Source organism: Spermophilus citellus (genome assembly GCF_964194105.1).
Source record: "Spermophilus citellus genome assembly, chromosome: 10".
Taxonomy (NCBI): Eukaryota; Metazoa; Chordata; class Mammalia; order Rodentia; family Sciuridae; genus Spermophilus; species Spermophilus citellus.
In genome coordinates this window covers 86,283,880-86,300,509 of record NC_138197.1, presented here as the reverse complement: position 1 = coordinate 86,300,509, position 16,630 = coordinate 86,283,880, and the positions used below count along the sequence as shown (strand labels likewise).

At 37.0% G+C, this 16,630-nt stretch overlaps 1 protein-coding gene across 1 annotated transcript in view; it reads left to right on the top strand.

The window, feature by feature from the left end:
• GRIP1 (glutamate receptor interacting protein 1) overlaps window positions 1-16,630 on the top strand; it is a gene marked incomplete at its 5' end in the record, with an annotated part of 251,102 nt that overhangs the window by 110,419 nt on the left and 124,053 nt on the right. Inside the window, 3 exons of the mRNA XM_081310350.1 lie at window positions 4,967-5,102; window positions 6,879-7,024; window positions 14,728-14,811. Coding sequence (XP_081166476.1) covers window positions 4,967-5,102; window positions 6,879-7,024; window positions 14,728-14,811 — 366 coding nt within the window. The remainder of the gene's footprint in view (window positions 1-4,966; window positions 5,103-6,878; window positions 7,025-14,727; window positions 14,812-16,630) is intronic.

Below are 16,630 nucleotides of genomic sequence, written 5' to 3'. Positions count from 1 at the left end.
ATCCATAAAATTTCCTACCATTTGTTGTTGCTCTGGTTTTAACACCTCCCCTCTTTCCTTTTGCCTACCTAAGACTGTCCTTCCTGTACCACTCCCCTGAAAGATCCAGAGTACTGCTGGCCTGGGCAGAGCAGGGCCCTTTTAGGACTCACCAGTCACAGCCCTTCTTCTACTCTTGAGTTGCCTTTATCACTCTGTTATCACAATTTGTGTGTTTCTCCTCTTTCAGCAACTCAAGTTACTATTATCCGCTTTGCACATGTAGTTCCTGAATTTCAGGGACCTGTCAAAAATTAGGGGTAACTGCCCTTTCTGTGGTAATATTTTTTTAAAAAAAAAAATATAAGCAATGAGGCAGGAGATTCCAAACACCAAGGTTTTCACAGCACAAAGTGTGATTATTATGCCATACATTTACTCTATGCAAAGTGGTGTTACAAAACCTAAGATAGTCTGATGTGGGTCCAGGATGCCTTATTCCTATGATACTTCTTTCTGTTTTTGTTTGTTAATTGTTTTGCTTTGTTTTATCTTTCCACATATCCGAGCAAATCTAGACTCTGACTAATATTGGGAAGCCGATGCTGAGGAATTTTCCAGCCTCCCCACTCCAGTCTCCTGCATCTGCAAGTCTGGTACTTTTTACAATCTCTCAGGGAGACATGATTGGTAGTGTGACATCCAATCACAATTCTATTACCTCTTTCACAGAGGTGTCATGAGCAGGCTCTCTCCACTCTTTCACAGCAGTCTTAAAGAGTGAGCTAGTGTATGTTGGCAACCCAATTCTTCACAGAATCTTTGCAAGGTTATATGTTCTATTTTTGCAATAATGTAAGATATATCTTGTACCAGAAAAATCATATGGGGACTTTTATTGATAGTGTTAACTTTATAAACTAATTTAGGGAGAACTGACACATGCTTTATGTTGGGCTATACCATCCACTGGAATATTAGTTCCTGAATGGCTGGAGTTTTGTTCATTTTGTCTGGTGCTTTATCTTCAGTGCCAAGACCACTGCTTGACACATAGTTAGCATTCGGTGCTTATTGGATGATGGAATGGATTGTCTTTCCATTTATGTGGATCTCATATCCCTCAGAAGTCTTTTAAGGTTTTTTTCCTATAACTCTTGTACATTTTCATGATTTTTTTTCCCTGGAGATGTGACTTTTTGGCTATTGAAGGGGATGTCTTCTCTTTCTACTATGACTTCTAGATGACTGTAGTTTGACTATGTAACATCTACCTGGGTATTATTATTGCATATTAATTTGTAAAAAGCTGTGCTATTAAATTTTCTAATTTGTTTGTAAAACTTTTACGTAATTACCAAGTGTCATTGTTGTTTTTCTTAAAATTTTCTAGAGTTCAGTAACTTAAAAGATTGAATAACAAGTCCAAAGAGAAACAGCAAACAAATAATCCAATTCTATCAGTGAGATTCTTGTTGGTTATATGAGTAAGCAGTGGTACAGATATAAACCTGTAGTTTCTTCTCTAAAAATTAAATATGGTGATTAAGGAAAATGTCAAATCCAGATCCATCTCATTTCTTGCTGGTTGGGCATCATCTGTTCTCTGTGCTGCTTGCTAATTTGGAAAAACTATAATGTTTGCTGTTTGGTCCTCTTCATTTGGGAAGGATTATTTGCAATTTAAATCACAAAAGAAAGAAATTGTCAGTACATATTGATTTGCCCAAGTTCCCCTGTTTTACCGAAGTGTTGATTCACTAAGCCTTGATATATAAGTGAACTCATGCAAATGAATGCATCTGTCTTCATTTCTCTTTGCCATTAGATCATTATGCAAACATTAAACGCCAAAAAAGACATAAAATGATTGATTACCTGAGCAGAGAATGGAGGTTAGCTGAAAGCAAACTCCAGAAGCAGGTTCCTCCCTTTCCAACCACCTCTTCTCTCCTACCTGCTTTGGAAACACCCATAATGAATTTAGTCAATTCCTTTGGGACTAAAGATACTTATTGGCAGTCAACATTCTTGTGATTCAGTGCATTTTCTTGCAACAATATTGTACATTTACTCCTGAATTGTTACCTAATTTATATATCCCTTCTTTGGTCTGCTCTGCTCAGCTAATCCTAATCAATAAATACAACACATCTGTCAGAAGAAAAAACTGTGAAATAAATGTTGCATTAACCTCAAGTCTTTGGTTGGCATTGTTTCCAGGACTATCTCCTCTGTGCCTGCCTTCCTCACAACCTGCCCTGTGGCTTAGTGGCCTGTGACTCTGCCTCTGTGACTAGGCTGAGAATCCTGAGGATAATAATGGCCTTCATTTTTTTTTTTTATCTTTGTGCTTCAATGTTTGGGTCATAGTAGCATTCAGTAAGTTATTGAATGTATAAATTGCTCCAATAACTGGGACATAAATATTTTCTTTCTTGTTATTAAAACTAGCTCTTAGAAAAAGATTTGAAATATTTTTAAATGGTAAGGTAGTTGACTGTTACCAGTTTAAAGAGTAGCCAGATCAATGGATTTATATTTTAAAGAATAAATTAAAATAGTTATTGATCTTTTCTAGACTTTTAAGATTCAGCAAGAAACCTGGGAAGGGCTTGGTTTCCTTCAAGACAAAACTGCACTGTCTTCTTTCTGCCATAAAGACTGCTTCCAAACCTGTTTGATGGTGTCCCATTTTATGCAAGAAGCATTTTCTTGAAAACATGAGTAGGGACAGAATTTTTATAAATGGAAACTTACTTCTCACATGCCTGGCATTACTGTTTCATCATTGTGTCTTTGTGAATTTGTGACTAGGCTCTAAAAAACACTATGCTTCCCATGCTTCAAGAAAGGTCTATAGCTGGGCACAGTGGTGAACACCTGTAATCCCAGCAGCACAGGAGGCCAGGGCAGGAGGATCGAAAGTTCAAGACAGCCTCAGCAACTTAACAAGGCCTTAAGCAACTTAGCAAGATGCTGTCTCAAAATAAAAAGGGCATTGGATGTGATTCATGGTTATGCACCCCTAGGTTCAATCCCTAGTACAATAAAATAAAATAAATAGAACAAGAAAGAAATTTCTAAAATCAAAAGTTTAAATATACAGGATTACTCTGCATAATCCAAGAAGATGCAAAGAATTCTTTTTTGGGCAAAATTCGTTAGGCATTCTATGCTCTGTGGTGAGAATAGTCACCCACCATTTTTTTTCTGTCATCTTTATTACTTTAATTATTAACTTTAGTTTTAAAAAATTTACACCCTGGCTTCTACCAACAGGATTTATAGGGGTTATTTGTTAAGTTCATCTCTTCAAATATCATCTGTGCCCATGTGGGTATCTATGGTGCATGTGAGGGGCTATTTTGTTTTAAGGCCACACAGGTGAAAAGCACAGCAATGGACATGGTTACAAATGGTTCTGGCAAAAAATATAAAAGAACTTGAACTTTTATAAACTTGATAAGAATTTGGGTTCTTGAATTTCAATCCTTATTTGGTCTCTCAGATAAAATGTAATGCATGAAGCTGACATCATAAGCATTCATACCCTCTTCCTCAGCTTCTGCATTGAAGGGCCACGTCGGCCTTTAGTGCTGTGAGACTGAAGGGTCAAAGCAGGCCTCCAGCAATGTGGGCTGGGACATGAGCATCACAGAGCCTGGAAACCTTGACTGCCCTGCCTGGAATGACATTCTCTGTGGCACTAAGGAAATGAGTGACCTGATGACCCTTGCTTCCTTTCCCCAAGCACTCCATTCTTCTCTGTAGGCTAGATGAAAGATTCTTTCTTTCCCTGATTTGAATTTTTTATTGCCTAGTAGAATTATATACCAGCAGCAACAATTTTAAAACCTTGATGATAAGCATTCATAGAGGTTTTTAAAATTATAATGAACTGTTATATGTAATTAAGAAAAGGACGGAGGTATGCAATCGTTTTTTTTTTTTTAATTTGACTTTGAAAAAGCAAGTCTGTTCTTGCATTTTAATATAAGTGTCTTTCATGTTCCAAAAGTTTATAACCCTGAAATTTGGGGTCAAAGCAGGCCTTTGATTTTGGAGAATATGGGAAAGCACCTAGTTTCCCCATTTGTATCCAGAAAGATCGCAAATAGTAAAGAGAAGAGTAACATCATAGGAGTTCTAAAACACTATTTATCATAATTAGCCTCTGGATATGTGAATATTGACTTCTCATTTTTATTTCTGAAAGGAAAAATATTCTTAATATTTTCTTACCTTCTGTTTTTGTGACAAATCAAAAGGTTTGAGTTCCCTCTTGGTGTAAAGACATTGTTCCCACAAGATCTGTGAGATTTTACAATTTTGTTGCATATTGATAAATTGATAGCAGTTACCCTGAAATTCCAAGGACCAACACTGCCTTGCCATACTGAGACATATTCAGCAAGAAATCGTATCAGTCGTTGCATGAGCCATTTGGTGCTTGGTTTGTAAATGACAAAAAAAGTGAAAGTTGATAATATTTTCCTTGAACCTGTGGAGAGCTCTCTTCTCCTGTCAGTTGGCTTCCTAAGCTGAAATGTGTCAGGAACTTGGAGTCTGTTACTACACAATATGCATTTGTATTGTTATTTAAAATCCTGTTCTAACTTCTTATCTTAGGACTTTCAGCTGTTCTTTTTGGAGTTACAAGGACAGAATTCAGAGAAAGTCACTAGGGAACGGTAGGAAACAGAAGCTGAATATCATCATTGGTATATAAGTCTATTTATTGCCAACCTAGAGCAAACTACCCCACTGGTGCTGGTTAATAAGCCCTTGTGGAATATCTGCCTTTGATGCTATCGGTGCATACCTCTTCATGAGACACTTTTCAGCTTACAATGGAAGGAGACCATGGATATCTTTTCTCATGGAAGAAAAAGTGAAAAGAGTTTCTGGGGAGAAGTCACCTAATCATGAAATAACATCTGTGGTGCTGCTTTCATTTAATAGGACAAACGCTTTTCTCTTACAGAGGAATTCAAGGGCTCCACTGTGGTTGAATTGATGAAGAAGGAAGGCACCACCCTGGGTCTGACAGTGTCCGGAGGAATTGACAAGGATGGCAAGCCACGGGTGTCCAACCTGCGGCAGGGAGGAATCGCTGCTAGGTAACTGCCTCTGTGGGGAAATGGGAAAGAGACGTGGGGTGTAATTAATTCAAAAATTAAAGCTCTATCAGAAAAGGTCACTAATAAATAAATGACAGTGCCATCTGCCAGGCAGCACGTCCCCCCAGAAGCTCAGCAGGGCACGGTTCAGAAGCTGCTCCCCCGGCCTGCCAGTGGCTTTTCTGGCCTATGCTGAAGTCACTAGGGAGGTTTCTTATGTCATCTAAGGGGCAGCCAGCCTCTGATAAGATTTTAATTTTAACATATATATGGATCTAGACCTAAATGTGCCATCAAACAGCAGACGGGCTGCAGTGGGGATGAGACACAGAGATCATCTCAAAGTGAAGTAGATGACCCATGTTATGTATCCAGGGATGTGTCCACAGGGGGACAGGGCTGGCCAGGAAGAGTGGGAGGCCCAATGTCCCATTTCCAAGTAAAAAATTTGCTTTTCTGATTTTCTGCTTGTGAGACTGCCCTTTCCACCAAGATAAAGAGATGGTTCAAAGGACAGAAGGCTTGGAGGGGAAGTTCTCACTTTGCCCTTCTTCCCATGAACTGCAAATTATTCTCACAATGCAAAGGCAGAACTTCCTAGATACTGGGCAGGGGTGGGCTTGCTTTAGAGATACATTCTAAATTTATCTCAGCAAGAGAAGATGGAATATTGAGCTTTATTAAAAGTGAGATCAGGCTGGGTGTGGTGGTGCATGCCTGTAATCACAGGGACTTGGGAGGTTGAGGATGGAGAATCGTGAGTTCAAAGCCAGCCTCAGCAAAAGCAAGGTGCTAAGCAACTCAGTGAGACCCTGTCTCTAAATAAAATACAAAATAGGGCTGGAGATGTGGCTCAGTGGTCAAGTGCCCTTGAGTTTAATCCCTGATACCCCCCAATAAAAGTGAGATCAGGGGCTGGGGATGTGGTTCAAGCGGTAACACGCTCGCCTGGCATGCGCGGGGCACTGGGTTCCATCCTCAGCACCACATAAGATAAAGATGTTGTGTCCACTGAAAACTGAAAAATAAATATTAAAAAAAATTCTCTCTCTTCTCTCTCTCTCTCTCTTAAAAAAAAAAAGTGAGATCAGGGGTCCTTAAATCCTAGACACTAATGTTCTTGTCCACGTAATTCCAAGTTTAGAGTTCTTGTCTTATAAAGTATCATCTGAAATAGTGACTACTTTTGATAATCAACCCACATATCCAGTTTATAAGCTTAATCTAGCTGATTGCTCCCTGATGCAGAGGTATTACTCATAGGAGAGGCTGACAGGAATATGATCACCTTAACCCTTCTCCTTCAGACTTTGAGAGACTTTCTTTGACCCTCGATAAAATCCCAGTGATGATATTGTAACCCATGACATGTCCAAGAGGCAGGCAGCAAAAATGAGAGGGACTAAAAAGAAAAAGATCTGAAGTATCTGGGATCTGGATCTATTCCTAGAGAATCAGCCCCTTAAGGGCTGAGCAACTCAATAAATAAATAAAAATTATTTTGTTTTATGCTGCTTTTAAAACTAAAAAGGTTAAGGGGAAATTATAAATAATGGCATACCCAGAGCAGAATTTCTAAAATGTGACAGCTGAGAAAACAGAACCCACTGACACTGTGCTACACCCCTGCCCTCAGGAACCAGTCGCCTCCTGAGCAGCAGGGACTTCACTATGTTGCCATCTAAACTTGCTTATTCATGAGTGGAAAGTGAAAAATAGATTCAGACGGGCCTGTGGAGAAGATGGGCCACTGAATTAACACTGTCTATTTTGCAGAAGTGACCAGCTAGATGTGGGTGACTACATCAAAGCTGTGAATGGGATCAACCTGGCCAAATTCCGCCATGATGAGATCATCAGCTTGCTGAAGAATGTTGGAGAGAGAGTGGTTCTTGAAGTGGAATATGAGCTTCCACCAGTCTGTGAGTAAACACAATCTGGGGCAGTGTAGGGGGTACCACATCACTTCCTAAAGCACCTGGCTTCTGTTGTTCCCTTTTGCCACCAGCGTCTCATTACAGCAAGGTCAAAGCAAACTTGATATTTTTAAGTATTTGATTTGAGAAATATATAGCCTCACTCAGAAAAAATAAAAAGAGAATAAGTAACAATGAAATTACCCAGGGCCCATGTTCTATTAATGTGATGTGATCTTTCTACAACACTTATGTATGTAAAGTCTTATTTATATAAATAAATATATATATATATATATACACACACACACACACACACACACACACACACACACACACACATATATATTTATATATAATATATATTCTGTGCATTAAGTACTAAATTTTGCACTCAGATTTAGGGAAAGCATGTTTTATATTGACTCTTGTATAGATATGTTTATGTCTGAAACATAAACATAATTTCAGATCACGTTATTATCAAATAATAATAATGGTAATAACAAGAGCAGATAACACATTTTGAACACTTATTAAATGTTGAAATCATAAGAAAGTTGACTTGCATTGATTTACATAATCCTCACCAGAATCGGGGTCAGCACAGGTGAACTTTAATTTATCAAATGGCTGGGTTCAAATCCCAGCTTCCCCTTTTACTAACTACTTGCTTTTGAGAAAGTTACTTAAACTTTCTAGGTCTCTGTTTTCACATTCTTAAAATGGGGATAATATTAATTTCTACTCATAAGTTTATTAAGAGGAGTAACTAAGTTAATATTTATAAAACACTTAGAATGGTGCTTGGCACTATAAAAGTTTTTAATAAATAATGATCAATCAATCAATCCTGCAAGGTAGTCCTTTTTATTGCTCTTTTTCTCACTTTACAGAAACTTAAGTATCTTTCCCAAATTAATAGTCCTGGTCTTCAAAGTCCATATTTAAGCACAAGCTGCCCAATTTCAAAGCCCACATGCTTATTCACATGAGACATACTTTGTGCTATGTGTTACTGCTTCGTTGCATTTAAGCTATACTATTCTAGAACCACCTCTCCAATTATTAGCTATTCACAAGATGCTATCCTAGAAATCTCTTTGCTCTTCCCTACTGGTGAGAATATAGATCAATTATGAAGAGTTGGTAATAATTTATTTTCAGTAATGATTTATATTCCAGCCTCTGCTACATTTTGGTAGCTTGGGTACATCCGTGGAATTGCCATCATAGCAGGGGAAGACAGATAATAAAACAAAAACATAATAAGTAAATTACAGAGTAGGATCATGGATGTTATGAAATCAGAGCAAGAGAGCAATTAAGGGTGATGGGATTGGGGAGGGATTACAATTTTAAATGGAGTGGTCAAGGAGAAGCCACTGAGAAAATAACATTTGTTCATGACATGAAGGAAAGGTGGGGAGTGGCCATATTAATTTCTAGAGGAAGAGAGTTACAGAAGAAAGGACCAGCCAGTGCCAAGACCAGAAGGCAGCAATATCCCTGGGTTATTCTACAAACATTAAGAAAGGCAGAAGACTCAGGAAGAGGATTAAGAAATGAGGTCAGAAATGTAAGGTGGAAGGTATCCTCATAGGATACTGGAAGGACCTTCAGTTTTGCTCTGAATGATGCAGAAAGCCACTGTATGGTTTGAACAGAGAAAAGCATGATCTGATTTATGTTTTTGAAGGCTCTTGCAGGCTGCTGTGTCAAGAACAGACTTCAGGGTGAGGATAGAAGCTGGAGCTATTGCACTGATTCAGGGGAAAGAGAGTAAATGGAGGTAGTGAGAATCAGATTCTAAATTAATCTTGAAGATAGACCAACAGGATTTTCTAATGGCTTTAGGTGAGTTGTTTGGAAATGAAGAAGTCAAGAATAACCCCGGGTTTTGAGTCTGAGCAACTGGAAGGATGGAGTTGCCATTTAACAGGGTGGGGAAGAATATGGGAAGAGCTGAACAGGAGGAGATCAGGAGATCATTGTTTGATATTTGAGATGTGTATTTTATATGCACAAGGATTAAGGAAAAGAGCTTCAGTTAAGGGACTTGGAAGTAAGATCTGGACTAGAAATGTAAATTGAGCATGATGGGAGTTGAGATGATGTTTGAAGCTTGGCGACCAGATTAGAGCACTAAGGGAATATGTACATAGCCAATCACAAGTACTTATTCTTAACATAAAATGTAGCATGGAAAATCAAGTACTCATTTTTTTTTTAAAGAGAGAGTGAGAGAGGGAGAGAGAGAAAGAGAGAGAGAGAATTTTTTAATATTTATTTTTTTTTTAGTTATCTGTGGACACAACATCTTTGTTTGTATGTGGTGCTGAGAATCGAACCCGGGGCCACACGCATGCCAGGCGAGCGTGCCACCGCTCGAGCCACATCCCCAGCCCCCTCAAGTACTCATTTTATAACAAAATCAATTTAAGTTTATGTTAAATAAAAAAATTAAAAAAAACTCGCTACATTTTTTTTTTCATTTTCAGCAAGAGTAAGACAGTAAAATAGAGTGTTAAGGGTATGGACTGGTTTGCTAGTTAAATGTCTGCCTTGAAAAAATAAATAAATAAATAAATAAATGTCTGCCTTGTCCATTTCTAGCTTTGTAAACTCTGGATGTGTGTTTTAAGTTCTTCAAGCCTTAGGCTTCCCACCTGTTACGTGGCTATGATTGTTGTAGGATGTTTGTCAAGGAGCACAGGCTACCATCACATAATCATTATTTAGACCATTATCAGATGCTTGGTAAGAAATTAATATTAACCATCATCATCATTGTTATTATTCTTTTGCTGAAGGTACTGTAGTTTTATTACAATATTATAGTTATGCATAGTAGTTGGGTTTATTTTGACAAAATCATACATGCATGGAATTCAATTTACTCCATTTTAGTCCCCATGATCCTCTTTTTCTTCCCCTCCCCTACCCATTCCCCCTCTATGTGTTCTTGAATGTTAGAACAGTCAGTGTGCTTTGAAATCACCATCTCACACCATCGCTGAGGAGTTGAGAGAACTAGAGTCAAAGCTACTTGAATATGCATTTGCATCCCACTGAGTATATAAATATTAATCAAGCATGACCTCTTTCTAAAGGAGCTGTCAGTGTAGCTTTCAGGTTATGACCCATAATAAAGATTTCCCAATATTTGGGGGTGATTCAGACCTGGGGATTTGGGGAAAGTCTTAAAGGAAACAGGGCAAGTCAAGTGGAAAGAGGAACAACATTCCATGCAGAGGGTCCAGCAAGGGGATGAGACAGTCTAGCCCAGTGCATAGGTTAAGCCCAAACAGACTGGAGTTGTTAGAGCACAAAGGGAATAGCAGAGAGGCCATGGGTAAGAAGGAGGCCAAAGAGGAGCCAAACAAGGAGGACCTTCTACACCATTTTGGTGAATGTGGGGTGGCATCAAGTGGGCAGGGAGGAGTCATTAAAGGCTTTTAAAACTGCTTCATCAGATTGGGATTTTTAGGTTCATCATTTTGGAGGCCAAATGGGGTATAGATCAGGAGCTATTAAGCCTAAGGGCTGCTTCAGTTTTCCGAAAGAGAGGTGATATCCTAAATCAATATTGCATTGGTAGAGTTAAAGAGAAAAAGATGAGTATCAGAAATGTTTTGGAATAAAAGCCTTTCATAACTCAGTGATTATACCTGCTTTGTCTTCCTCACATAAGAAAGCTGATGGGGAAAAAAAAGATATTTTTAAACACAAAAGTGTGAATTTTCATGCTAGAAATCAGATAGAAGAGATCTATTCTCCAAGGATGATCTGTTTCTTTTTATTATGTTTGGAGAAATTAATAAGGTCTTTGAGTTCAGAGAGGTTGGAAGGATTAGCAAGCCTCCACTCCACTTAGCTCAGATTGCCAGAGCAAAACAGACCACCACAGCTGAGGCCCTGGAGGAGAACTGAGACTGAGAGATAAGCCGCCCCAGGCCAAAGCCACAGCCAGTAACTTTCTCCAGATTACAGCAATTTGAGGTTCAGCCAACCCCAGGGTTTAGAAAGAACTGGAGGAAGGATGTGTGCTTCCATGATCTGATAAAGGAAAGATTGAAGTTTGACTTTGGGCAAGCCACTTATCTTTTCTGAGATTCAGTTTCTTTACAAAAATGAAATGATTGGACTACATGAGCTTTACATTTCTTTTAAAATATATGATGCTTTGAAACTGTATTTAGGAAGAACATGACTCAACTGTATCTTAGGCATTTATGCATTAAAAGTCAGACCAGAGCTGGACACAGTGGAGCACGCCTGGAATTCCCTGGCTCTGAAGCCTGAGGCAGGAGGATCACAAGTTCAAAGCATCAACAAATTGAGGCTCTAAGCCACTCAGTGAGACCTGTCTCTAAATAAAATAAAAAATAAGGCTGGGGATGTGGCTCAGGGGTCAAGTGCCCCTGAGTTCAATCCCCATAACCCCCCACCAAAAAAAAAAAAATCAGAGCAGAGTAGTACCTTCAAAATTTGTGAACTTTGAAATGTTAAATAATTCTCATCCATTTTCAGTTAACACCTAGAATTCTTTATTCTAAGCTTAAATGGTTGGAAAGAGTATAATTTTTAGCAAGTTGGTTTTTTTAAATTCTGTTTCCATTTAAACTGTGGAGCTGCAGATTTACTTATTTAATAAAAATGTCTATCACACAATCTGGTTGGCAGAGGTTGTCCTTATGGTTAAACCATTGACTGAATCAGACTAGCTTTCTATGGAAAGGAGTCTTTTCTTAACTTAGATAAAGGTGTTAAAACATGTCACTGGATAGCCTTTTTCTCAATTCTAACACCAATGGAAAACAGATAGATGGTGGTGGTGGTGGTGATAGAGAACAGGAATGGGGTGTAATTCAAGGTTCCCTACATGAGGTTCATTCTGGGATTAAGTATAAGAGAGCAGCACTTCTCAGGGAAGCTCTTCCTTGGCAGAGGGGGGGAAAAAGGATAAGCCTGGCCACCAGAGCACATGTCTAGTAAGAACCGTGGGCAAGTGTAACATAACAAAGGGGCAAAGTGCACAACTCCTATGCTCTTGGTGAGGTGGGGAGGCAGGGAAAGAGTACATAGGTTGGAATAATCTAATCTACTATAGTAAAAGAACTGTATAGAAGCACATGCATGTTCACATATAGAACAAGGGATGCCAATACAACTAAAATAAGTAAGGGGTAGTTTTATATTTTGAAATTAGTTTTTACCTGGCCCTTTGATTCTTTTGATAAGCCCTTAATTGCATCTTTGAATACACATACACACATGCAAAGTAATAAGTGAAAAATTAGAGTGGCCAATATAGGATATCTGGTCCTAGGCATAAAACCATATCACCAGGAGCCTGTCATGCAAACAAAGATTATAAAGATCAGATCTGTTTCATTAATTAACATAAAATGAAGTCAGCATTCAGATTTACAATTGTAACTGATAGAGAGCAATAAGTGTAGATAATCTACAGCGGTAGATAATCCCCAAAGTCTTTATAGTGACTTAAGATTTGATTTTAAGATTTTGTGGTCAGCAAGATTTAACTAGAGCAATGTTAAAATTCCATTACTTTGCATTCCCAGAACAGACATGCAGTCAACAAGGACAGGTGGTCCAGAATTAGGATTTGGTTGAACATAATTGAAAGATGATTTAATGATTAAATAAAATAATATTTGCAAACAGTTTTGCAGAGGTCTGGGGACAGAGGAGATGCTATCGGGTATTTCTCCCATATCCTTTGCTTTTCTCACTTATCAGCTGAACAGAAAACATCATGTTCCTTAACCAATTTCTTCAAGTGGCTTGTTGGGTCATAGAAATAGAAAAAAAAAACATTTGGTTTGAACCCAATTTTGTTTTTCATTTAATTAAAACTATACCTCAACTCTTTTCAGTTGTTTGCACTGTTCCTAGTTGATTGGAATAAACTGAAATTCCCCTGGTAGCAAGAATATGACATTTAATTAAATCAGCAGTGTACCAAAACATTTGTTCAGCTGCAGGTTTATGTTGTTTTTCAGCAGATCCAAGTTATTTTTGCACTTTATTCCTAGCCTGTTAAATGTGCAGTTTTGTAAATTTAAATGTGTACTTTTCATAAACATTTCTACAGTATTCCTTTGAGGGTTAAGATTTTCTGATAATTAAAAATAATTGTAAGTAATGCTTAATTAAAACTACTAGATCTTCCTATAAATGGCAAGGAAAGTATATTTTAAAGATGCCTTTCAATTCTGTCTATATGTAGATGTTCTTTGACTTATGGTGAGTTTATATCCCAATAAAACCATTGCTAAGATGAAAATATTATGAGGTGAAACTACTTTTAACTTACCTATCCTGCTAAATTGTATCACTTAGCCTATCCCATCTATGACATACTTAGAACACTGACATTAGCCTCCATTGGGCAAAATTGTAAGTCACAAAGCCTATTGTATACAAAGTGATGAAGATCTCACATATTTTATTGAATACTGCACTGAATGTGAAAAGCAGAGTGACAGTCTGGATATACCTTCACCCCTGTCATTCAGGTTGAGAAACTATAAGTGAGGTCATCATAAGTCAAGGACTATCTATTGTTGATGGGTTTTTTTGTAATAAGTAAACCCTTTAGGATCTAGCAACAGTGTTAAAAATGTGTTATTTATAATGAATACGGCATTAGATATCATTGTACAGGGTTTTTTAAGTCTAAAACCATCCATTTCTATATATCACAGGTTTTTCTGTCTCCATGCATAAAATACTCCTATGTTCATGACGAAAAAATATTAATTCATGCAGTTTTGTTTTCTAAATGCAGCAATAGTGCAATATACAACCAGAACTACTCACTAGTTTCCTAAAAGTAGTCTTACAGGATGTCTTAGTGACTGTGCCTTCACATGACTTGTACCCTCATGCAGATGTCTAACATGATCTCAGCTTGGCAGTGCAATTTCACTTTGTGAAGTGAGAGCAACCAGCAGGCAAATAACATAGGCATGGAGACATCAAGTAAAATTAAGTAGATCTTTATTTTGTTAGTAGTAATATTTTGAATGTACTTAGCATTGTTTTGTTCTCCACATTTCACTTGGGTTGCTAATATCTTCATTTAATAGCTCTTTATAAATATCAGAACACCTATTTGTATCACTTACATATATTGATAGCAGTCTGAGAGTAATACTTTTTTTTCTGTAACTAGCTACAAAAATAAAAATAAATGTTTTCCTGATTGGCTAGCAACCTAGGTAGAAAAAAAATAAAATGTGTGTGTTAATGATTCTAAGACATCTCTACTTTTGTCTTTCAACAAATTTAAATTAGCTTAAAAATAACTGAAGAAAATATTTCATTAATTTTGCAAAAAATCATTGTTTTTAAATTTCACAAAGGGAAAACAGTTCTACTTGTTGGAGATTGTCTCATTCTGTAGAGTTCAAGCAATGTAACTGTTATTCTGTGTAGAAATCGTCTACACAGGAAGAGAAGGAGCTATAATTTTGGTTCCTTTTGGATAGATAACTCTTTTATGGTATTTGCATGTCCTTATAATTACTTTTTTCTAACATTTTTTGGAATTATTGATTTTTATTACACAAAACAAAAATATTTGCAAGAGGGATCTATAATATTTTATGCCACATTGAAAAAATTAGAAGCATTATTATATTTTAAAACTTATACTTCCCTCTCTTTCCTATATGCAGCTGTACAAGGATCAAGTGTTATTTTCCGAACAGTGGAGGTCACGTTACATAAAGAAGGCAACACCTTTGGTTTTGTAATACGAGGTATGTGACGATTAGAACCATCAGAAATTCTTGGAGAATTGGGCATGATAGATTGGGAGTTTACAGGAACATCATCCCCCCAAAACTGATGTTTTCATTGTATTAAGTTATGTTTTAATATTTGAACCCACTCTTGTTTAAATAAATAAAACGATGGGAACTGAAGTGGAGTTCAAATGATCAGCATTATTTTAGTCCACTACACAGAACAAGCAGCCAGTGTTTGTAAAGCTTGTCATACACAGTCATGCTACTGATCTGTCACTTTTCAACACATCTTTTTCCTTTCCCTTTTCTATATCACTGAATCAAAAATGTTGATGAGTTGGCTTGAGTTGATTTAATACATAAGGATTAACCAACTTCGTCTAAATTAATTTCTCTTGAAATACATTTTGTTATTGTAGCTTTCTAAAAATGGATTTAAGATTATCTAATCCCTGAGTACTTGTGTGCATCAGCTCAACTCATCTATTATGGGATGGCATTGATAATAAAGATTTCAATTGACTCCAACTTTTCTATAAAATTATTAATTCTAAGCTGTGATTCTGATTTTTATTATTCTGTTTTTCTCAATAGTAATTTCATCCCTATAATACTATGGCTTTATTAACAGCTCTCAATTCCTTATGTGACAATGAGGTTCAATAGAGAACTATATAAGCATCAGGAATTTGTTAACATACATTTCTTGATTTTTTTGTTGTTACCTATGACATTCTGTACTTCACCAGATTAAAAAAAATTATAAAAATTATTGAATTAACATTTAGCATCTTAATAAACATACATGCATCAAAGATTAAAGGAGGTGTGTTGGCTTGCATAGACTTGTCGTAAGTGCTGAGCTTTAAACGTTAGGTCTCACTATGGACCAGTCAAGTAGCAAATCAATCAAGCAAATATTTTCAAAGGATGTATTGATGTCAGCATAGATATCAGTACGATGGAGTCATAAGACAAGATCTCTTTCTATAGGAAAGTCCAGTGAATTTAAGACACAAACTGACAAAGTACCCACTGTGTCATCTGTTTTTGCAATGTGTGTTCTTGAATCACAAGCATACAAACCTTATTATTGGAAGGATGCAGCAAAAATTACTGGTGTTGCAAGTGTATATCACTAGTTATCAGGTGGCTAATAGCAAATCAAATTGCCAACAAAAAAGCCAAACCAATAGCAATTTATCATTAAGAAATAAGAAGAGAAACCACTGAATTCTACAACCACCTCAAGAAAACAAATGATGTAATATACCAGAATATTCCTTTCACACTTTTCAGGAATTTTAAATATCTGTGTATACGCACAGGAGTTTTATAATATGAGCCTACAATACTGGCTTGTGCATAGTGGCACTCAATAAATGAATGAATAATTAAATATTGCCTAGATTTGTGTGAACATCAGACTGCTTGGCATTAATCTGATTTTAGTGATAATAAACAAGTTTAGTTGATGAGTACCACATTTTTTAGGCTTTAATAACTTTGTTAATACATTGGTAAAACAAAAGTTCATAGAATTTTGTTTAATTTCTCAATGTGAATCAAAGAAAGACATACTTTTGGATCCTTTTGAGATCCATCTCTAGAAGGTTTTTCCAGCTCAACAGATGGCCACTATCCATCCCTTAAGAATCATTGGTTAATCAGATTGAAAAGATACAGCCAGGCATGGTGGCACACATCTGTAATCCCAGAGGCTCAGGAGGCTGAGGCAGGAGAATCATGAATTAAAGCCAGCCTCAGCAAAAGAGAGGTGCTAAGCAACTCAGTGAGACCCTGTCTCTAAATAAAATACAAAATAGGATTG